General features: G+C 45.3%; 2 protein-coding genes across 4 annotated transcripts in view; one reads left to right on the forward strand and one right to left on the reverse strand.

The window, feature by feature from the left end:
- LOC310843215 (uncharacterized protein) overlaps positions 1-23,312 on the forward strand; it is a 292,631-nt gene that overhangs the window by 159,383 nt on the left and 109,936 nt on the right. The gene's annotated exons all lie outside the window — the stretch shown is intronic.
- LOC310843299 (uncharacterized protein) lies at positions 927-20,059 on the reverse strand. Its single transcript, XM_083736397.1, has 6 exons — positions 19,973-20,059; positions 18,323-18,815; positions 18,046-18,127; positions 17,679-17,761; positions 16,638-16,764; positions 927-3,042 (listed from the first exon to the last, which is right to left on the reverse strand). The coding sequence occupies exons 2-6, from the start codon at positions 18,722-18,724 to the stop codon at positions 1,124-1,126; spliced, it is 2,613 nt and encodes an 870-aa protein (XP_083592523.1). The 5' UTR covers positions 18,725-18,815; positions 19,973-20,059; the 3' UTR covers positions 927-1,123.

The following is a 23,312-nucleotide window of genomic DNA, read 5'->3' on the forward strand; positions in this document are numbered from 1 at the left end:
GCTGAGCAGATTGGTAGCAAAAGCAATGTTCGGTCTGCTCTACCTGGACAGATACAACAGCCTACCCAGAGCTGACTGAAAAATCTCAGCATTTTTGAACTCAGCGCATTCTACTTGCTGACTATCTTTCACATAACTTGTCTCCATGGGTATTCTGACCCCTGAATTCATACATCCTGAACTTCTCAAGCAGTGATGCTGACTTGAATAAAAAGGCCCTCCTTGCACAATCAACCACATGATGCATGTACACCATTTGAATGGTAATGTCTATAATGGCAGTGACATTTTAAAAAAGTAAAAATTTGAGCCCAGCACCTCCCCTTGCCCTGGAGAACACTTCTAGCATGTTATCTCCCCTACCTGTGTCCATTTGGTACCACCCTATCCAGGTTTTTGCCTGTCCATTGTGTTTGTCTTTCATTTGTTCTCCTATGTGTGTTGCCAGTAGAAGCCACAATTCTGTGGGTACTCTAGGTGGTGCAGAAAGCACCTAGAAGCTCCCTAGTGGTTGAAGTGCCGATAAACCTCAGTTTTGAGATCTATAAATTCCAATTAGCCAGCAGAGCTTGTCACAGCGCCAGCCTACCTTCCCTTTAAAGCAAACATGGGTCTCCAGCTGTTTTTGGACTACAACTCCCATCATCCCTAGCTAGCAGGACTAACGGGAAGGGATGATGGAAACTGTAGTCCAGGAGCTGCTGGGGACCCAAGTTTGGGAAACCCTGCTTCAAAGCAACTTTTGCATTGGGCCTGCAAATATGGGACCTCCACACTTTTGTATTTTCTAGTATTTTGATTTTCTTGTGACCTTTGTACTTTATTTATTTATTTATAGAGAGAAAATTAAAAGAGAAATTGTATGGCAAGTAGTGGAAGAATAAAAGGTTGTGTCTGGGGAAAAAAACCAAAAAAAACCTGGGGGGTGTCCTCCTCAAATATTTTATTGGGGGACAAAGACCGCTAGGGCTTTAAGAGTTGGTGCCTATTCCCTACACCCTCAAGTCTCAGGAATGGTACAACATAAAAACACAATATAAAAACACAAACCGACCTTTGTATAGATTCTTTGATGGGAAGTGAGATGGGAGCTCCTCCAGAAGCTCTTTCCACATTCCGCACACTAATATGGTTTCTCCCCTGTATGAATTCTTTGATGGGAAGTGAGATTGGCGCTCTGACTGAAGCTCTTTCCACATTCCACACACTGATAGTGTTTCTCCCCTGTATGAATTCTTTGATGGGAAGTGAGAGAGGAGCTCTTCCTGAAGCTCTTTCCACATTTCACACACGGATAGGGTTTCTCCCCTGTATGAATTCTCTGATGTGAAATGAGATCGGTGCTCCTACTGAAGCTCTTTCCACATTCCACACACTGATAGGGTTTCTGCCCTGTATGAATTCTTTGATGGGAAGAAAGATGGGAGCTCTGACTGAAGCTCTTTCCACATTCCACGCACTGATAGGGTTTTTCCCCAGTATGAATTCTCTGATGGGAAGTGAGATCGGTGCTCCTACTGAAGCTCTTTTCACATTCCACACACTGATAGGGTTTCTCCCCTGTATGAATTCTTCGATGGGAAGTGAGATTGTGGCTGTGACTGAAGCTCTTTCCACATTCCACACACTGATAGGGTTTTTCCCCTGTATGAGTTCTTTGATGGGAAATGAGAGAGGAGCTCTGACTGAAGCTCTTCCCACATTCCACACACTGATAGGGTTTCTGCCCTGTATGAATTCTTTGATGGGAAGAAAGATGGGAGCTCTGACTGAAGCTCTTTCCACATTCCACGCACTGATAGGGGTTTTCCCCAGTATGAATTCTCTGATGCAAAGTGAGAGAGAAGCTGTTACTGAAGCTCTTTCCACATTCCACACACTGATAGGGTTTCTGCCCTGTATGAATTCTTCGATGGGAAGTGAGATTGTGGCTGTGACTGAAGCTCTTTCCACATTCCACACACTGATAGGGTTTTTCCCCTGTATGAGTTCTTTGATGGGAAATGAGAGAGGAGCTCTGACTGAAGCTCTTCCCACATTCCAAACACTGATAGGGTTTCTCCCCTGCATGGATTCTTTGATGGGAAGTGAGTTTGGAGCTTCCAGTGAAGCTCTTTCCACATTCCACACACTGATAGGGTTTCTCCCTAGTATGAATTCTTTGATGGGAAGTGAGAGAGGAGCTCTTCCTGAAGCTCTTTCCACATTCCACACACTGATAGGGTTTCTCCCCTGTATGAATTCTTTGATGGGAAGTGAGAGAGGAGCTTTCAGTGAAGCTCTTTCCACATTCCACACACTGATAGGGTTTCTCCCCAGTATGAATTATTTGATGGGAAGTGAGAGAGGAGCTCCGACTGAAGCTCTTTCCACATTCCACACACTGATAGGGTTTCTCCCCTGTATGAATTCTTTGATGGGAAGTGAGGTTGGAGCTATGAGTGAAGCTCTTTCCGCATTCCACACACTGATAGGGTTTCTCCCCTGTATGAATTATTTGATGGGAAGTGAGAGAGGAGCTCTGACTGAAGCTCTTTCCACATTCCACACATTGATAGGGTTTCTCCCCTGTATGAATTCTTTGATGGGAAGTGAGTTTGGAGCTTTGACTGAAGCTCTTTCCACATTCCACACACTGATAGGGTTTCTCCCCTGTATGAATTATTTTATGCGAAGTGAGATTGGAGCTCTGTCTGAAGCTCTTTCCACATTCCACACACTGATAGGGTTTCTCCCCTGTATGAATTCTCTGATGGGACATGAGATCGGTGCTCCTACCGAAGCTCTTTCCACATTCCACACACTGATAGGGTTTCGCCCCTGTATGAATTCTCTGATGCCTAGTGAGAGAGGAGCTCATACTGAAGCTCTTTCCACATTCCACACACTGATAGAGTTTCTTTCCAAGGATATTTTGTTGATGGGAAGTGGAATGGGAGCACTGACTGCAGCTTTCTCCAAACTCCAAATTTTTACGTGGCTTCTCCTCTCTGGGGATTTTATCGTGGTCACCTTTGTTCTTGATTTCTGATTCAACACAATCTGCCATGGAGACAAAAAGGGATTAGAGCCTCGGAACAAATGAACAAATGGACTACAAAAAATCTCTCAAGAGAACAAGTTAATGCTAAAACTATTTTATAACAGATCAAGAGGTGGAAGGAGCAATTCAGAATATGAAACTGGGCAAATCTCCAGGGCCGGATGGTTTGACTTCAAGATATTACAGATCTTTGAAAGATTGGCTAGTACAGCCATTGAAGGAAGTCTGTAATGAAATACTAGAGGGGAAAAAGGCACCAGAGTCGTGGAAATACGCCTATCTTACACTTATACCGAAAACATAATCGGAGAAGACACAACTTAAGAACTACCGCCCCATATCTTTGCTTAATGTGGATTATAAAATTTTTGCTGAAATTATGGCTAAAAGATTAAAAAAGGTATTGGTAGAAGAAATCCACAAAGATCAAGCAGGCTTTCTCCCGGGGAGACACTTGTCAGACAATACAAGGAATATAATCAATATTTTAGAAAAATTACAAGTAAATATTAATACTAAAGCAGTTTTGATATTTGTGGACGCAGAGAAAGCCTTTGAAAACATCTCTTGGAGCTTCATGAATAAAAATTTACAGGGAATGGGGGTAGGCCAAGGTTTTGAAAACAGTATAAGTGCAATTTATTCAGAACAAAAAGCTAAATTAATTGTGAATAATGTAATTACAGAAGAATTTAGGATTGAGAAAGGAACACGACAGGGCTGCCCAATTTCCCCATTGCTTTTTATTTCGGTCCTGGAGGTTTTGCTTAATATGATAAGAAAGGACCAATTGGTTAAAGATATATAAGTCGGAGCTAAACAGTATAAATTGAAAGCTTTTGCCGATGATTTAGTCTTGACATTGCAGGAGCTGGAATCCAGTACTAAAAGAGTATTGCAATTGATTCAAGAATTTGGTCAGGTTGCGGGATTTAAGTTGAATAAGTTGAAAACTAAGGTGTTAGAGAAGAACTTAACAGTGATTGAGAAAGAGAGGTTTCAGAAGGAGACAGGATTAACATTGGTTAAGAAAGTGAAATACCTGGGGGTTAATATGACTGCTAAGAATGTGAATTTATTTAAAGATAATTATGAAAAATGTTGGATGGAAGTGAAAAAGGATCTAGAAATATGGTCAAATTTGAAGTTATCATTGCTAGGCCGAATTGTTGTCATAAAAATGAATGTATTGCCAAGAATGTTGTATTTGTTTCAAACATTGCAAATTTTGGACAAGGTGGACTGTTTCAAGAAGTGGCAGAGAGATATTTCTAGATTTGTCTGGCAGGGCAAGAAGCCTCAAATTAAATTTAAGATTTTAACTGATGCTAAAGAAAGAGGGGGATTCGCCCTGCAAGACCTTAAAATTTATTATGAATCAGCCGCATTTTGCTGGCTGAAAGAATGGCTGCTTCTGGAAAACACAGACATTTTGGATTTAGAAGGTTTCAATAATGTATTTGGGTGGCATGCATATTTGTGGTATGACAAGGTCAAAGCACACAAAGCTTTTAAGAACCATATTGTCAGGAAAGCACTGTTTAATGTTTGGATAAGATATAAGGACTTGCTCGAAAATAAAACGCCAAGGTGGCTGTCACCAATGGAAACCAAGACTCTGAAAAACTTAATATGGAGGCAAATTGGCCGAAATATTGGGAAATCTTGGAACAAGAAGGAGATAGATTAAAACTGCAGAGTTTTGAAAAATTAAAAAACAAAGTACGAGACTGGCTCCATTATTATCAAATTAGGGAGACTTATAATTTGGATAAGAAAATTGGCTTTCAGGTGGAAAAATCAAAATTGGAAACAGAACTCTTAGAACCTAAAACTAAGAATTTGTCAAGAATGTATAACTTGCTGTTGAAATGGAATACACAGGATGAAATGGTTAAATCTGTTATGATTAAATGGGCACAGGATGTTGGATACATCATGATGGCTGACTGGGAACAGTTATGGACCACAGGTATGAAGTATATGGCATGTAATGCCTTAAGAGAGAATATAATGAAAATGATTTACAGGTGGTACCTGACACCAGTCAAGCTTGCAAAAATTTATCATTTGCCTGACAATAAATGTTGGAAATGTAAAGAGGTTGAAGGTACATTCTTTCACCTTTGGTGAAAGAAGAGTGGAAGAAATTTAAAGTTTATCTTCAGAAATATTGCAAAATTGAGGAATGTTAGAAAGATGTTGGGGGGAAAAATTATGTGGTTTTAGCAGAAAGGATATAAAGGATTAAGTAAAAATGAATTGGTGAAAGAGAGAAGGTAAAATTATGATATGTTAAGATAAATTATTAGGATAAAAACGAAGTTGGAAGGATTTGCTGGAATATTTAATTGAATTAGAATACAAAAACGGGAGGCGTGAGGAGGTCACGGAAATAAGTAAATGAAAGACAGGATATGGAAAGATTGAAATGTTTTTAACTGTTTTTTTTATTCTTTTTTCTATTTTCTATCCCTTTTGTGTGTTTTTTTCCTGTCTTTTTTCATATTTGTAATTCTGTTGAAGCTTCAATGTCAGGGAACTGCCATCAGAGCAGGTGCTGGAAGGGCTCCAGGAGGTTAGGAGAGATTTAACAGCAGAGGAAGGAACCAGCAGGGGGAGAGAAGGAGCTCCGAAGGAAAGGGAGTCGGAAAGGGGGCTCTGGGATACTTCAAGCGAAAACAGTGAGGAGGTTTCAGGACCTCCTATAGGGACACCCACACCTCGCCGGAAACTGTCACGCCGAGAGTCCAGACGACGCATTTCCGTTAAGGAGCTTTTATGTTGGAAGAGATTCCGTAAACGCCCACTGTCGGATTCTGCCAGCGACTGAGGGAGCCATGCTTAAGGGCTCCGCTAAGGACAGAGTGTTGCTAAGCTGAGCAAACCCTGAGGGACTAAGCTTTTACGCACAAGCAGCTCATCATCCCATCACAGCAATCCGACAGTCTTTGAAAGAAGCTTGTGCAAGGAGAGGCATCATGAGCAACCCAGCAGGAGCCAGAGCAGCGGGAGGAGTTGGAGAGGGTCCAAGCCTGGAAGAAAGGTACAGGATGTTGGAGGTCCAGCTAGCTCTGCAAACGGCTAGGCTCGAGGAAAGGAGGGCTCAGGATGCAGAAAAGGGAAAAACCACCCCACTCACGAGGAAGGTGCCAGGATTGGTGCAGAAGTTTGGGGGGGGATCCCAGGAACTATCAAGCCTTTAGAACAGAAATGCAATATGCCCTCAATCTGCAGTTTGATGACTTTCCTGATGAGGAATCGAGAGTTGCATTTGTGATTGGGCACCTCGAGGGAGGGGCGAAAGACTGGGTGAGGCCCCTGATGGCAGCGAATAATGACGCCTTAAAGGACTCTAGAAAGTTTTTTCGCGCCATGGATCTGATGTTTTCCAGCGAGATTGAGCAGGGAGTGGTGCGCAGACAATTAATGGCGTGTAAACAGGGGAGCCGATCTGTCTGAGAGTATTGGACTGAGTTCACCATGTTGATCCATAAATTGGGGTGGGATTTATCGGCGGAACCGATACAAATGCTGTTTGAAGAAGGACTATCTTCGGCAGTGAAGGACGAACTTTCCCGGGCGCCCAGGGCGGGGTCTATGGACCAGCTGACTAAATCAGCACTGGCCATAGGAGCACGCCAGGAGGCGAGAGCTTTGGAGAAGCGGGAAGGGAAGGGGGAACGTTGGAGGGATTTTCGCATTCCAGAGATTCCTGAGCAGCATTCCCCGCCAGCAGAGCCGATGGAAATTGGCACAGCACGCGTGCAGTTTCAAACCCCAGCGAAGGGCGGAAGGAGGGAAAGAGCGCCAAGAAATGTTTTCTCTGCCAACAGCCAGGTCACTTTGCCAGAGTCTGCCCGCAAAGAAAGGAATGGCAAGGGATGGCGGGAGCTGTTGGAGGGGAGGAGGAGGGGGTTAAGGAGCAAGTAAAAGCCAACGCCTGGCTGCCACCATCGGGGCACAGCAGCCAGGCCAAAGAGCAGTGAATGTGCCCATGCCGGAACCCCCAAGGCCAGCGCTTGTAATAGAGGTGTTGCTTGAGCTGCCAAACGGACACCCATTAAAGATGAAGGCGCTATTGGACTCAGGCAGCTCCTGCAATTTTATGAGTAAGGAGTTTGCAGCCGAACACCAGATACAGACTATCCCTTTGAGCAACCCGTTGCAGGTTACCACGATTGATGGGAGGGAGCTGTTGGGGGGAGAAGTTAACCAACAGACTGTCCCAATGATAATGAGGGTGGCAAGACACACCAAACTGATAGTGTTTAATGTGGCCACCTTGGGAGGAGTGCCCATTATTTTGGGGATGAGCTGGCTGGCACTGCATGATCCGCTAGTGGGATGGCACCAGAGGGTAGTTTCCTTTGGGTCAGTGCATTGCATGGCACACTGCAAGGAAGGGGAAGCCCAGGTAGGAGCCCAGGCCACACTAGCAGGGATGGAAGTAACAGATAAAGGGAAGGTACCACGACAATACGCCGACCTGGTTAACGTCTTCAGCGAAAGAGAAGCAGATAAACTGCCCCCGCACAGACCCTTTGACTGTCAAATTAACTTACTCCCAGGAGCACAACTGCCAGTGGGCAAGCTGTATGCAATGTCAGACCGGGAGATGCAGGAGTTAAGGGAGTTCATTGACAAAAACCTCAAGCAAGGTTTCATCAGAGAGTCACACGCGGTGGGGGGCAGCCCAGTGTTCTTTGTGGACAAAAAAAATACTGATAAACCCAGATTGGTCGTGGACTTCAGGGCCCTGAATGCAGTGTCAGAACCAGTGGCTTTCCCCATGCCCAGAATCGATGACATTTTGACCCGCGTGAGGAAAGGGAAAATCTTTACCAAGCTGGACCTAAGGGGGGCGTATAACCTGATACGTATGAGAAAGGGAGACGAGTGGAAAACCACTATGTTCACCCCCTTGGGGGCCTTTGAGTACTGCGTTATGCCTTTTGGTCTACAGGGGTGCTCGGCCTGTTTTCAATCATTCATGAATCACGTCCTGGGACCATTGCTATACAAAAACTGTGTAGCGTTTTTAGATGACGTCCTGGTGTACTCAGAGAATGAGGAACAGCATGTGCGAGATGTAAGAGAGGTATTGAGCAGACTGCAAGAAAACCAGCTGTGGGTGAAACTAGAGAAGTGTGAGTTTCATACCAGAGAGGTGGAATTCCTAGGGTACCGGTTGTCAGACAAGGGATTGGCCATGGATCCCAGCAAGGTTCAAGCGGTACTGGAATGGAAGACACCGAAAACTAAGAAGGACGTGCAAAGGTTCTTGGGCTTCGGAAACGTCTATCGGAAGTTCATCAAGAACTTTGCCCACTTAACGGCGCCCATCACTGATTGTCTCAGCAGCAAGAAGAAATTTGTTTGGACGGAAGAGGCGCAGGGGGCGTTCGAAAGATTGAAGAAGGCTTTTGCGTCGGAAGAGCAACTTTTGCATGTGGATCTACAGCAACCCATGAGAGTGGAGACTGACGCGTCAGACCGAGCGGTGGGGGCGGTGCTTATACAGCCGGGAGAAGACACATCGGAATGGAGACCATGTGCCTTCTTCTCGCGGAAGCTGAACAAATCCGAGAGGAACTACACCGTGTACGACCGAGAACTACTCGCCATTCATGAAGCGTTCCGGAGATGGCGACACTTGTTGATTGGAGCGCAACACAAGGTCCAAGTGCGCACCGACCACAAAAATCTAGAATACTGGAGAACTGCCCGAGTACTGAACCAGAGACAAGTGAGATGGGCCCAGGAGTTCTCTAAATTCCATTTTGAAATTTGCTATGTGCCAGGGAAGGAGAATGTCAGAGCAGACGCTCTCTCTCGTAAACCAGAGTATTTAGAGGGAGAGGGGGAGCCAGAGGAGAGACATATCATCCCTGAGGACCACTGGGTGTGTGGGGCGGCATTGGTGGGGCAAAGAGAACTGGTAGAGGAAATCGAGAACGATGAATACGCCCAAGATAAAATCAGAGGACTACGGGGAGGTGGAGAGAACACAGGGGGGTTTGAAGAAAGGAACGGAGCGTTGTATTACAAGGGGGCACTGTACATACCCGAAGGTGAATTGAGCGGTCGGGTACTCAAACAATTGCACGACAGCCCCACTGCGGGGCACTTCGGGCAACACAAAACCATGTGGTTGGTTACCAGGGAGTTTTGGTGGCCCAAAGTGAGGGAAGACGTACGGGAATATGTTAGGGGGTGCGACCGGTGCCAGCGAGCAAAAGGGGAGAGGTTGGCACCAGCGGGGCTATTGGAACCCTTACCCACACCAGAAAGGCCATGGGAGGCAGTATCCATAGATTTTATGACGGATCTGCCAAAGTCCAAAGGGAAAACCGCTGTCATGGTGGTTGTAGACCTGTTAACCAAGATGTGCCACTTTGTAGCATGCTCACATGCGGTCACGGCAGAAGAGACAGCCAAACTGTTTGTAGAACACATTTTTAGGTTGCACGGCGCCCCCTTGAGGGTGGTCTCCGACCGAGGGAAACAATTTACTTCTAGGTTCTGGAGGAAGCTCATGAGCTTGCTGCACATAGAAGTCAATTTTTCGACTGCCCGACACCCTGAAACCAACGGGCAGGCGGAAAGAGCAAACGGTATCCTCCAACAATACTTGAGGTGTTATGTCAATGACAGAGAAAATGATTGGGTAGAAAAATTGGCACTGGCGGAGTTTGCCTACAATAATGCGGAGAATGTGTCCACAGGGATGAGTCCCTTTTTAGCAAACTATGGGTGTCATCCCAGGGCTTTTCCAGGGGAAGGAGGGGAGAGGTGGAGCGTCCCAGCAGCAGAACATTTTGTAGAGGAGATGGAAGCGATCCACCGTCAGCTCCAGCTTAACCTGGAAAGGGCCAAGGAAAAATACAAGAAGCAGGCAGACAGGAATAGAAGGGAAGGTGAAACCATAAGGGTGGGGGACCAGGTGTGGCTGTCGACCCAAGGGTTGCCGTTCAAAGGGGGTTGCAAGAAATTGAGACCCAAAAGATTGGGACCATTTGAGGTTATTCAACAGGTCAATCCGGTGGCGTTCAAACTCAGATTACCTAACCACATGAAACTGCACCCAGTATTCCACAGGTCATTGTTGTCACCACACAGGGGGGGGACATGAAGGGTTGTTGACTCAGGGACCAGTCATAGAAGAAAGGGAGCGCAACAACCATGTGGCGGAAATCATTGACTCCAGGTGGAAGGGTAATCAGGTGGAGTATTTGGTAGCTTGGGAAGGAGAACCAGAGTCAGAAAACACCTGGGTAAGTGCAGAGGACGTCAATGACGAGGTTTTGATAGAAACGTTTCATCAAAGGTTCCCAAGGAAACCTCAGTCGGTAACGAGGTTCCGGAGGGAATATTTTGGAACCACCGACGAGGAAGAGGAGTTCGAAGGGTTCCCGGAATCAGAGCGGGAAGAAGAAGTAGACTCCGATGAGGAGGAGTACTGGGGGGCCAGGGACAACAACAGGTGGAGGGAAGTGTTCGAGACTTCGGAAGAGGAGGGAGGCTCTTTCAGGGGTTTTGCATCCTCACCGCCCATGGAGGAAGGGACGGGAGGGGGTGAAGGGGGCCCTGGAGGGGAGGTGGATGTCAGGGAACTGCCATCAGAGCAGGTGGTGGAAGGGCTCCAGGAGGTTAGGAGAGATTTAACAGCAGAGGAAGGAACCAGCAGGGGGAGAGAAGGAGCTCCGAAGGAAAGGGAGTCGGAAAGGGGGCTCTGGGATACTTCAAGCGAAAACAGTGAGGAGGTTTCAGGACCTCCTATAGGGACACCCACACCTCGCCGGAAACTGTCACGCCGAGAGTCCAGACGACGCGTTTCCGTTAAGGAGCTTTTATGTTGGAAGAGATTCCGTAACGCCCACTGTCGGATTCTGCCAGCGACTGAGGGAGCCATGCTTAAGGGCCCGCTAAGGACAGAGTGTTGCTAAGATGAGCAAAACCTGAGGGACTAAGCTTTTACGCACAAGCAGCTCATCATCCCATCACATTCAATAAATAGTATTTTTTTAAAAAAATAGAGCCTCGGGAACAAATGAAGAAGAACTGAAGGGACTTCAGTGTTTGTTTATTACCTTTGTTGTTTCTCATTAACCAACATATTTATTATGAGATTCTGTTGAGGTGCTGAATGTTGCTTTGTTTGATATACAGTAGTGGTCAAAATTGTGGAATACTTTTGGAGAAAAGTGTATTTCAGAGGTTTGATGGCTCATAACACTGCTTCTTTTGGAGTAACATCATAAAATTATGTATCAACGGAAATTGTTCAATTACCCATATTCTATCTAATGCTATAGCCAAATAACCAGGGGAAAAAGGACAACTTGCTTAGGTTGACTTTTGTCAGAGTCTTTTGTGATTGCTATCAAGTTGGTTGTTTTTTTTGTGTTCATGTAAAACATAATAAAATTATAGAAATGGCACAAAGAGTTGAGGAGGCTTCCGGCGATTGCGGGAGTGAAAGCAAGCGGGATCCCTCAGTGCTGAGAGAATCCAGCTTTTGAGGGGAAAAGAGAGTACTGCAAGAGGGCCGCAGCCCCCCAAACACCCTTGAAAGGATATTCAAGGGGCAGGGTCCTGGCACGGTCCAAGAGGATATCCTCCAGGTGCCAAGTAACCTCTTTTTGGGAGGCGACGAGAGTGGCGGGGTAGAGAAGCAGACAGCAGGAGGCCATTTCTATCCCTCAAGAGTGAAGCTCCGAGCTTGCACACAGAAGCGATCAGCTCTCAAACATTAAGAAATCGAATTGGGACTTTTTAAAATACAAATCCATGGATTAGAGCCAATTTGAAGTGGGTAAGGAGGTCAGCCTTGCCTGGAATTTAAACTACACACAAGAACAATCTTCAGAGCGGGACAAAAACGTAAGTCAATGCAAACGGATTAAACTGATAATTTATTTGACTGCCTTTTAAAGGACTATAAGGAGTATCAGGATTATAAAGATAGAGAAAAGGGGGAGAGTCGTTTGGAAGGCAATTAATAGTCTTATCAGTGAGTCGGTGGACAAGACTCCGAGAGCTTTCTACTTTTGTTTTTAAAAAGATCTGCGCAATTGGCAGCGACGGACTTTAAAACTACTGATTTATTAATTCTAGCCTGTGAAGAGAGACAGAAGATACTAAGAGGGAAAATACTGTTTCTTTACCTTAATTTGCTGGAAGTTTAAAAGAAGTTTGAGAGGAATTAGGAGTGTTTTTGCCCTCTGAAGTTCATACCCCCCCCCCCGCCTGCTTCTCTGCAGAGTATTTGAATGGGATACAAAGAAGCAAACTGCACCATTTTTGTATCTTTGATGGGGAAGGCTTTTGCCCTTCTCCTTCTCTTCCCCTCTCTTTGAGATTTAACACAGACTTTTATTCGTTTGGTGGCATCTTATGGATTTTGATTTCAAGATATATCTGGCAGGGCAAAAAGCCGAGAATAAAATTTAAGTTCTTAACAGATTTAAAAAAGAGGGGAGGCTTGGCACTGCTAGATATGAGATTATATTATGAAGCATTGTGCATATGTTGGTTGAAAGAATGGATGAAATTAGAAAATACAGATTTGTTAGATTTGGAAGGATATGACAATAGATTCGGTTGGCACGCATATTTATGGTATGGAAAAAAACGAGTGCATAAAGGTTTCAAAAATCATATTATTAGAGGATCTCTGATTGAGGTATGGGGTAGGTACAAAAACCTACTTGAACCAAAAATACCACACTGGTTATCACCATTAGAGGCGATGAGTGTTAAAAAGATCAATATGACTGGGAGGTGGATAACATATGGAAGTTTAATTGAGAAAGAGGGAAGTAAGTGGAAAATGAAACCATATGAAGAAGTGAAAGAATATGTAAACAATTGGCTGCATTATTTTCAGATTAATGAAAATGGATAATTGATGATTGGATAAAATTGTGGAAGGAAGGGATGAGATTTACGGCATGTACCACAATAAAAGAAAATGTTATGAAAATGATATATCAATGGTATATAACACCAGTTAAATTAAGTAAGATGTATAAGGTGAGTAATAAATGTTGGAAATGTAAGGAGAAAGAAGGGACATTTTATCATATGTGGTGGGAATGTGAAAAAATGAAGTGCTTCTGGGAAATGATATATAATGAGATAAAGAAAATATTGAAATATACATTTGTTAAAAAACCAGAAGCATTTCTATTAGGAATAATAGGTGGTGAAATAAAAAGGAATGATCAGAAAGTATTTCTGTATGCAGTAACAGCAGCCAGAACTCTTTAGGTCCAGAAACGGAAACAAGAAGAAATGCCTACGATTGAAGAATGGAGATCGAAATTAATGGATTACGCGGAACTGGACAGATTGACAGGGAGGATTCGCAACTGACAAGACCAAAGATTCACTGAGGACTGGAGTAAATTTACAAAATATATTAAAAATATTTGTGATAGTGATATAACGTTTGTAAGTTTTGAAGAAGCTCTGTAAGAAGATTTGGTAGAAATATTGTTTAAACAACATGGGAAGAAAAGATATATATAATGCAATCTGTGATAATTACGGAAAATTATCAGACACGTTGATGGAAGTCTAAAAGAAAAAAAAGATATGTGATGAGTTTTTGATGTTTAATGATGTTATAAATTTGTTTTTATTGGAAAATTAATAAAAATCATATAAACAAAAAAACAAAACAGAAAGCGATGTAAAATTGTACTGTTAAGTGAACAAGGCTACAGTTATGAAGAAATTGATGAAATATTACGAAAAACTTAACCAGAGCTGGCCTTTATATATTTTTGAAGAGGTATAAGGAGACTCAGTCACTACAAAATCAGACCGGTAAAGGCAGGGAAAGGTGCACAAAGGCAAGTGATGATGGACGAGTGGAGAGACTGTACCTACATGACAGAAGAAAATCATCTGGGTGTATACAAGATGACATGGTGCAATGTAATGTGAAAACTGGTCTAAATGTTAGAATTCTAAGGAAGAAGCCATTGTCATCTCTCAAGCAAAGGTTGAAATGATTAAACCCATGTTAACTAGACAGCGAAACAATGGGACAATGTTATTTGGTGTGATGAGACCCAAAACTCCTTGCTTGGTAGTGATGGCATGACATACGCGAGGAGAAGAATCAGAGAAGATTTACATCCTACTTGCATTACACCGACCGTGAAACACCCAGATAGTGTGTTGATCTGGCAGCAAAAGGTGTGGGCAAAATTTACGTCATTAATGGGAATGTAAATGCCCTAAAATGCATAAATGAAATATTTGCACCCAAACTGAAGCGTTCCTCAGGTGATCTTTTCCCAGATACTGAAGTGCGCGCGCGCACACACACACACACACACACACACATGTATTCTATTTTCTATTTCAACAGGATTCCGCTCCATGTCATGTTGCTGCTGTGTGCAAAAGGTGCTTTCAAGATAAAGATATTTCACTGCTGGAATGGCCTGGGAATAGCCCAAACTTTAACCCAATCAGAAATCTATGGAGCCGACTAAAGAAACTTGTTAGTCAGAAGCAACCCAGCAATAAAGTCCAATTAACAGAGGCAATAATTTAATCTTGGTTTCACTTTATTACAGCTGCAGAACTAAAAACTTGGTTCATATCATGGGAAGGCATTGTAAGGCCGTAATTAAAGCGAAAGGTTGCCAATGGTTATGACTGCTGTTCTAATAAATACACCTTCATAAAAATTCTTTCATTACATTCTTCATTAAATTATCTTTCCATTGATATATAATTTTATGGTATTACTCCACACAAAAGTGGTGTTATGAGCCATCAAACCTCAGAAATACACTTTTCACAAAAGGTTTCCACAATTTTGGCCACTAGGAGAAGTTCACTTTAAAGTTAATGTTCTTTTTATATGGGATCAGATTATTATTACTTATGCTTCATGTTTAGAAATGTGTTGGAAGCCATGTTTATATATGTGTTGGGGCAACCCAGCCAAATGGGCAGGGTATAAATAAAAAATATTATTATTACTACAGTGGTACATTGATTTAAGAGCAGCCCTGTTCCGGAAAAGATTAAGTTTGTAAAGCATCTTCATCATCAGCATCACTGCTACTAAACCATCGGAAGATGCAGACATTTCGTCTTCCTTGCCTCAGGAGACAACGAAAGTCAGAAAGAACAAAGAAACAGCTTTCCCGGATGTTGAGAAAGCTCCTCCCCAGATGGAGGACACTCTGAGCTGTTAACCCTGTGAGCTCTAAACTTCACAACTTATCTTTCCTAACAATTCTGAAGCTGACATTTAAGATGGCTTGGGCAGTTCAGACCAGCCCGGTCGTGGTAGAAAAAGGAATAATTTGAGGAAGATTGTTCAAAGAAAAAACTGTAAGTTACTGTTTATTGTGGGGGTGTTAGGTTCCCAGGTGTTATAGGGGCCACGGTTGAGCTCTGTGAAAATAGATACATAGAGGTATTTTTTGAATTTCCAGGCTGATATGATGATCCCTATGCAAAAGCCTTTGACTGTGTCGACCACAGCAAACTATGGCAAGTTCTTAAAGAAATGGGAGTGCCTGATCACCTCATGTGTCTTCTGAGAAATCTCTCTGCGGGACAAGAAGCTACAGTTAGAACTGGATATGGGACAACTGATTGGCTCAAAATTGGGGAAGGTGTACGACAAGGCTGTATATTGTCTCCCTGTTTATTTAACTTATATGCAGAATTCATCATGCGAAACGCTGGGCTGGATGAATCCCAAGCTGGAATTAAGATCGCCGGAAGAAATATCAACAACCTCAGATAAGCAGATGACACAACCTTGATGGCAGAAAGTGAGGAGGAATTAAAAACCTTTTAATGAGGGTGAAAGAGGAAAGCGCAAAATATGGTCTGAAGCTCAACATCAAAAAAACGAAGATCATGGCCACTGGTCCCATCACCTCCTGGCAAATAGAAAGGGAAGAAATGGAGGCAGTGTGAGATTTTACTTTCTTGGGCTCTGTGATCACTGCAGATCGTGACAGCAGTCACGAAATTAAAAGACGCCTGCTCCTTGGGAGAAAGGCGATGGCAAACCTAGACAGCATCTTAAAAAGTAGAGACATCACCTTGCCAACAAAGGTCCGTATAGTTAAAGCCATGGTTTTCCCATTAGTGATGTATGGAGGTGAGAGCTGGACCATAAAGAAGGCTGATCGCCGAAGAATTGATGCTTTTGAATTATGGTGCTGGAGGAGACTCTTGAGAGTCCCATGGACAGCAAGAAGATCCAACCTCTCCATTCAGATGGAAATCAGCCCTGAGTGTTCACTGGAAGGACAGATCGTGAAGCGGAGGCTCCAGTACTTTGGCCACCTCATGAGAAGAGAAGGCTCCCTGAAGAAGACACTGATGCTGGGAAAGATGGAGGGCACAAGGAGAAGGGGATGACAGAGGACGAGATAGTTGGATGGTGTTCTCAAAGCCACAAACATGAGTCTGACCAAACTGTGGGAGGCGGTGGAAGACAGGAGTGCCTGGCGTGCTCTGATTCGGGGGGTCACGAAGAGTCGGACACGACTAAACGACTAAACAACAACAACAACAATGACGATCCCACAGGGAGCCTTACCAAGAGAGGCCACGGTCCCATGACTCTCCTCCATGACGTCCTTATGCAGAGCTCTCTGGTCAGGATCCAGCAACGCCCACTCCTCATCCGTGAAACGAACAGCAACATCTTCAAAGCACACTGGACCCTAAAAGAAAAAAGGTAATGTCCTCCTCTGAGGCAGCAGAAATTTGATCTGCTACATAATGCTCTGTTGTTTCCTTCCTGTAAATTGCGGTGTTGTTTCAATAGGATTGTTTTGCAGCACATTTTAATTATGGGTGCTTATTTTATGTATCCGTTTTTGTGCAAATAGGTGGAACTCCTCCTTGTGTTTCCCAAGTCATTCTGCCTACGCAAGCGTTCCAGTTTCCCCAATGGGACGATCCACTTTCTCCTCTCCTTGTCAGCTGTTCTGGGAAGGTTCCCTCCCAATGCCCTAGAGCCAAATTCAAGGGGTTCATGGGGGCGTGGAGAGGGGGAGGAGTGGGGGGCAGGCCCCATTTTGCAGCGGATGGGGCTGGTTAGGTGAATCCTGGCCACTATTTGTTCTCGTCTGTCCACTGCTTAGAAACCAATTTTTGCATTCAGTTATGAATCTAGAAAAAAAATAAGCCTGTTTTTGATGGCCATCTGTCTTGGATGATCTAGCAGAGATTCCTGCATTGCAGGGGGTCTCCTGGCTCTGAATGACAAGCAGGGAGGGTGGCTTCTGGCAGAAGGAGAGGGAGCCACCGGTGGCTCCTCCTTCTCCTGACTCAGCCTCTCGACCTTCTTCTCCCACTCGCCTCCTTCCTCTTCTGCCTCTGATTCTGCACTGCATTCTGCCACAGAGTCTCCCAGCTCACTAAGCCTTGTTTCCCCTTCAGCTTTTGACACCTCCTCTTCCCAGGCTTCCCCCTCTGACTGCTCATCCTTCCTCCACCTCTACTCCTTCAGCTCTGAGCCATCTTCCCTTCCTGGTTCCCTGGCTGCTTCCTCCCACCATTCCTCTGTGCCCAACCAGTCCATGACATTGCTCCATCCCTCGGCCTCTGTCCCCACAAGGCAGCTTCCCCTGACCTGATCTGGTTCCACAGCCGCTGCTTCCCTTCTGCCCCCATGAAAAGGCGGATCAGGAGGTTTTGCTGGTATCATTCTGTCACCTGCAAGAGAGAAAAGGTTAGCAGGATGCCAGGAGTGCCTGCATCTCTCACAGGTGAAACAGGGCATCTCTAACCACAGATGGGCCTTTGAGAAAGCCTTACCTGCTGAGAGTATTTGGACGTTTGTGCCCATTCCATATGTTAGTTGTGCAGAAATACATCTCCCCTCCTCTGGACCCTTGTTCCCGACTGTCTCCCCCCAAAACAAGATGAAAAGAACCCTCAGATGAGTTGGGAAACCAACAGAACGAGGCCAAACAGAGAAAAGCCACCTTCCTCCTTACCCAGTGGCCTCTCTCTGGTGTCCAACGGAGGCCTCTCTGCCTCACAGGAATCCAGGTCCATTTCTGCAAAGAGATCCTTTCCCTGAAAAAGAAACAAGGATTCAAAACAGAGAATGGGGAGAAATACTAGAAAGAGAATGACAAAGATTTGAAGGGTGTTAGATCTCATTCCATGGATGCCTTGCAGAAAAAGCATGGGCCATCAGCAGACCATTATGGGATGTTTCCTGTCCTGTTTGGAGCCCCTTGGGAGTATCCAGAGGAAAGTCTCTCTCACCTGCTTTCTCTCCTCTGCCTGACTCAGGAGGAAACCTTCGGCCAGGGCCACCGCCTGGGAACTGGTCTCCGCTCCACAGTCCCTCACCCAGCTCTCCATCTCTGGTGGAAGGACAGCCAGGAACTGCTCCAAGATCACCAGGTCCAGCATCTCAGCTTTCGTGTGCCTTTCTGGCTTCAGCCACTGACGGTCAAGGTGGTAGAGTCGGCTGCAAACCTCTCGGGGTCCTTTGGCCTCCTGGCAGCAGAACTGCCTCAACTGCTGGCTCTGCACCTCTGAGCGGAGGGTGTCCTCCTCACCCAGGATCTTCTGCACAGAGTTTTCCCAGAACCCCCCACTGCTCCCAGTTTGGATGGCATGGCCTCTTCCTGCTTCAGGGCCAGCTGTGTCTCGCACATCCATCTGTGCTCTGAGGGAGCCTCTGAGAGATCGGAAGGAACCCTTTGGTCTCCTGCCAAGTTCTGTCCGTCTTAATGAGAAGCTCTAGCAAATCCTACAAAGCAAATACATTGTTCTGTTACAAAAGTTGTCTAATATCAGGAGAAGAAAAAGGTTCCTTGAGGAAGCATGGATGAGTCTTGCTGGGAACTAGGGCTGGACTGCACCACAGCCCAGATCATTAGCTATCTTGGGGGGGGGGGGGGAGAGGAGTAAGAAGAGAAGAAATATGTCTCTAGCCTTCTAGCAATGCAAAATGTGGAGGCAACGGAAGGGATTTCTGGGAGATGAATCAGCCTGGTTTCTCCTGCCTTCCAGTCAATGCATGAAGTCAAAACTGACTGACAAGGCAGTCATTTGTATCTTGTGGAAAATGGATGCTTGGCTCTAGTGGGGGTCCTCACCCGGGGGTCCTCAGGAGTTGTTCTCCCCCCACCCCCACTCCCCTGCTTCTGTCTCCTTTTTTGCACTTGAACTCTCTGCCACTCTCCAGGCAGACCCCTTGGGGGGGGTCACTTTTTCTTTGCTCTGAGGGCCAGGTATATTTCTGGCCAACCCCCTGAGGGCCAAGTTCGCAGGGCCAAAAACACCTCCCTTGAAATTTAGGGCAAGGTCCCTGGAGGCTCGGTGAGTAGCAGCGCCCATTTCCGGCTGCTTTGCCAGCAACAATCCCTTTGGGAGAGAGAGGATGTGGTCCTGGGATGCCCTGCTCTGGGTGCGAGGGGATTGCTGCAGTGGCCTCCGTGGGGAGCTGCCCTGGGAGACACTGGGAAACTGGTCCCCAATGCAGCAGCCAGACTGTGGGCTGGGATCCCTCTCTTTATCCCTCGCCTTTCTCTCCCACCTTTTTTTTTTGGGGGGGGGCTAGTCCACCTCCTCGTCCAGCTTTGGAAAACCATTTGCACATTTTTCCTCCGTTGTGCAATGAGGCTGAGTGACGTCACACAGGGACCCCTTTGTTTAAAGAAGGGAGATCTTTTCTGAAGGGGGGGGGCGGAGGGCCGAATGAGTTTGGGATCCTCTGATCTCCAGGAAGGAGAGCGTGGCAGACCTGGCCCCTCCCTGGCAGGACCCTCCCGTCCCTGACTTGGGGTGTCCCCCCCCCTTGCAGGAGCAGATCAGGCCCCCCAGGCCCCCTCCCCTGCTGCAGCCCTGGGACCCCCACCCCTCTCCCCACTGCACCCTCTGGGGGGAGAGAGAGAGGAGACTCACCAGATCCCAGGAGGGGAGAGCGAGGCAGCCCTTGCAGGAGAGACACCAAAGCAGGAAAGGACTGGGGAGGGGGGGGGCATGGCTGTGGAGGACCTGGCCCCCCCTTGCTTCCTGGCCTCTCTAGGAAGGCAGCTCACTTCCCTTTAACCCTTGCAATGCAGAGTCCATCCTGCTCAGCCCTCTCTCGCTTGGCAGAAACTCATAATCTTATTATTTGTTATTCATTCGGGGGGCAGCTGCCCCCCTGGCTCCGCCCATGCCCAGATATCCTTTTGGGGGTGAGGCTCTTGGCTGGACTCTGAGCATCTCCCTCCCTTGGCCAGAAACCAGAGGAAGAGCCTGCAGGGAAAAGGGCTTTGCAGGAGGCAAGGAAGCTCCTCCTGGAATTCAGGAGTGGAGAGAGAGGAGGGGATCCCAGGGTCATCTAGTCCCACCCCCAGCAATGCAGGAATCTCAGCTCAAGCATCCATGGCAGATGGCTGTCCGATCTCTGCTGAGAAACCTCCAAGGAAGGAGAGTCCCCCACCTCCCAAGGGAGACCTTTCCCCTGCCCAACTGCTCTTAGATGTCCCTCAAGGCAGCGGGTCCTGAGTTCTAGCCCTGCTGAAACAATCACACTGGCTGCCAAGGAGGAACCCAGCAAAGTTCATAATAAATAAATCCTATTCTCATCATAAATGAGTAATACCTTCTTATGCATGCTTTTTATTTTTTTTTAATATTTTTATTAATTTTAAGAAATACAGAAAAAAGAATAAAAGATAGTTATAAGAAAATAGAATAGAAGAATAACAAATTTCCATGTTCTTTTTCCATCCAATCTAAAGAACTTCCCCACATCTTCCAAACCCTGCGTTCTCTGTCATATAAAGCATCAGCAATTTGTTAACTTATTTCAAAACTTATTGTATCTTCCATTTTATCATGTTCCCTGATTTCAATTTTACTATAACCCAATTCTTGTATGCTTTGTATTAAACACAATAAAGTTATTTCATTATTTTACCTCTAAATTCTTGTGTCTTAATTTTCATTTCATTAACTTACATTTGCTGAAGCTAGAGTTTCCTGAAGGGTGCATTTTTTTTTTTTTAACATTCATACAGCTTATAGTGTTTTTTCAAATAGTCCTTAAACTTTTTCCAGTCCTCCTCAATTGTTTCTTCTCCCAAGTCTCGGATTCTGCCAGTCATTTCAGCCAATTCCATATAGTCCATCAACTGTGACTGCCATTCCTCCAGCGTGGGTAAATCTTGTGTCTTCCAATATTTTGCAATCAGGATCCTTGCTGCTGTGGTAGCGTACATGAAAAAGGTTCTGTCCTTCTTAAGCACTCTCTGGTCTACCATGCCCAGAAGGAAGGCCTCTGGTTTCTTAGGTAAGGTAAATCTCAGTACCTTTTTTAGTTCATTATGGATCATTTCCCAGAAGGCCTTCACTTTCGGGCAGGTCCACCAGAGATGAAAGAATGTCCCTTCCGCCTCTCCACATTTCCAACATTTATTGTCAGACAATAAATGCATGCTTTTTAGACTAATATACAAAAGTATGCCATTTCCCCTTCCAGAAATGCTGAATTTCTAACTCAATGGACTAAAAATGGATGGTTGTTATGCTTAGAGAAGCTTTTAATATTTGATGGACTATTGTATTTTTAAATTTTGTTGGAAGCTGCCCAGAGTGGCTTGGGAAAAACCAGCCAGATGCCCGGGGTATGTATAAATAATAATAATAATAATAATAATAATAATAATAATAATAATAATAATAATAATAATAAATACTGCTGCTACTGCTGGGCAGATAGGCCTCCTTCTTCAAATGGTTTTGGGTTTTTATCTGTGTCATTTTCAATTGTTATTGATATTAATGTTGTATTCTGAATTTTTGATCTTATGATTTATGTAGAAATTCTTTTCCATTTGGTTGTGTACCTTTGGATGTGTTTTGCTTATCGTTTATGACTTTTGTTATGTTGGTAATTATGTAAATCTTGTCATAACAATAACAACAATAATTTATTATTTATGCCCCACCCATCTGGCTGGGTTTCTCCAGCCACTCTGGGCAGCCTACAACAAATGATTAAAACTACATTAAAACATCAATCCTTAAAAACTTCCCGAAACAGGGCTGCCTTCAGGAGTCTTCTAAACGTCAGAGAGTTGTTTATTTCTTTGACATCCGATGGGAGGGCGTTCCGCAGAAGAGGCGCCACCACCGAGAAGGCCCTTTGCCTATCATGTTGTAAGCCGCCTTGAGCGTTGTTTTAACAATGGAAAGGTTACAAATAAAATAAAGTGATGATGATGAAGATTGAACAGATGTCTACGATTTCCCACAGGCTACTTTGTGTGAGGGGAACTGCAATCCAGGGAGTCTCTGGCAGGAGATTATCAGATAAGGAAAGCTTTATTTACAAAAAAGAGAGAATGGTGAAACAAAGTGAAGACAGGAGATGTGTTCTTTCAGGGAGAAGTTAATTTATTACTTCAGCTAAATGTCTCAGGATTAAACACAGTTCTGCAGGCACAGCTTCTCTTCAACTCCCTCCTCTCAAAATCAGTTGTCACACTTCAGGAAGATGTTCAGGTTTCCAGAATAGGTGGTGAAAGGCTGAACTCTCTTTCTGCTGCTTCTCTCTCACCCCCGAACTTAGTTATGAGGGGTCTTTCCGTGAGGTACTTTTGACACAGCCCAGCTTCCTTCACAGCGAGGGGCCACTTTTCCTGGGTTCCCCTGAGGTATTTTCCTTTGTATGCCAGACCCAGGGGATCCTCTCAGCCCTTGCCACGGACTTGGGAATCTCCTTTTCCTAGAAGATCTCTCTCCTCCTGACTGGAAGGAGACCCCAGAAGAAGAAGAGGAGAGTCTTCCCACAGCTTCTCCCTCCAGCTTCACTCCCTCCAGACCCCCAACATGGTCTCCCCATCTCAGCTGTGAGGCTCCTTCCTCTGGCTCCATAGATATTCTCCTCAGAGCGGAGTATCCACTCAGATCAGAGCCACTTCTCCCTCCCTCCCGCCACCCTCCTCTCATCCCCATCTTCTCCCAACCTTCCCTCTCTCCCATCTCAAATCCCCTCAGAAAGGTCTCTCTTTATTTTCCCTCCAAAAGTGCTGGCGCCACCCCCCTCCGGGTAGCCAATCAGAAAGAGGCTCTGGCCCCCTGGTGGAATGGTGAGGCACTGCACCCCCAGACTCTGCTCTGGCTCTGCTGTCCGTCACAGCAGCCAGCTGCCCCAGCAGGCCTTGCAATCTCCCCACCGCTTGAGCCGTCCCCCATTGTCTCCCGAGAGAGACGGATGAGGAGAGAGCCATTCAGGGGCCACAGGAAAGGG

The sequence above is a fragment of the Podarcis gaigeae genome (genome assembly GCF_964106915.1).
Source record: "Podarcis gaigeae genome assembly, chromosome: 4".
In the NCBI taxonomy this organism is placed as follows: domain Eukaryota; kingdom Metazoa; phylum Chordata; class Lepidosauria; order Squamata; family Lacertidae; genus Podarcis; species Podarcis gaigeae.

Excerpts from the sequence above, each read along its gene's own strand:
- LOC310843299 (XM_083736397.1), bottom strand. The coding sequence starts at position 18,724 with ATGGATGTGCGAGACACAGCTGGCCCTGAAGCAGGAAGAGGCCATGCC. Across the intron at positions 18,128-18,322 it reads AGGCAGAGGAGAGAAAGCAG|GGAAAGGATCTCTTTGCAGA; the intron begins GTGAGAGAGACT and ends TTTCTTTTTCAG. Across the intron at positions 3,043-16,637 it reads TGGGACCGTGGCCTCTCTTG|ATTGTGTTGAATCAGAAATC; the intron begins GTAAGGCTCCCT and ends TCTCCATGGCAG.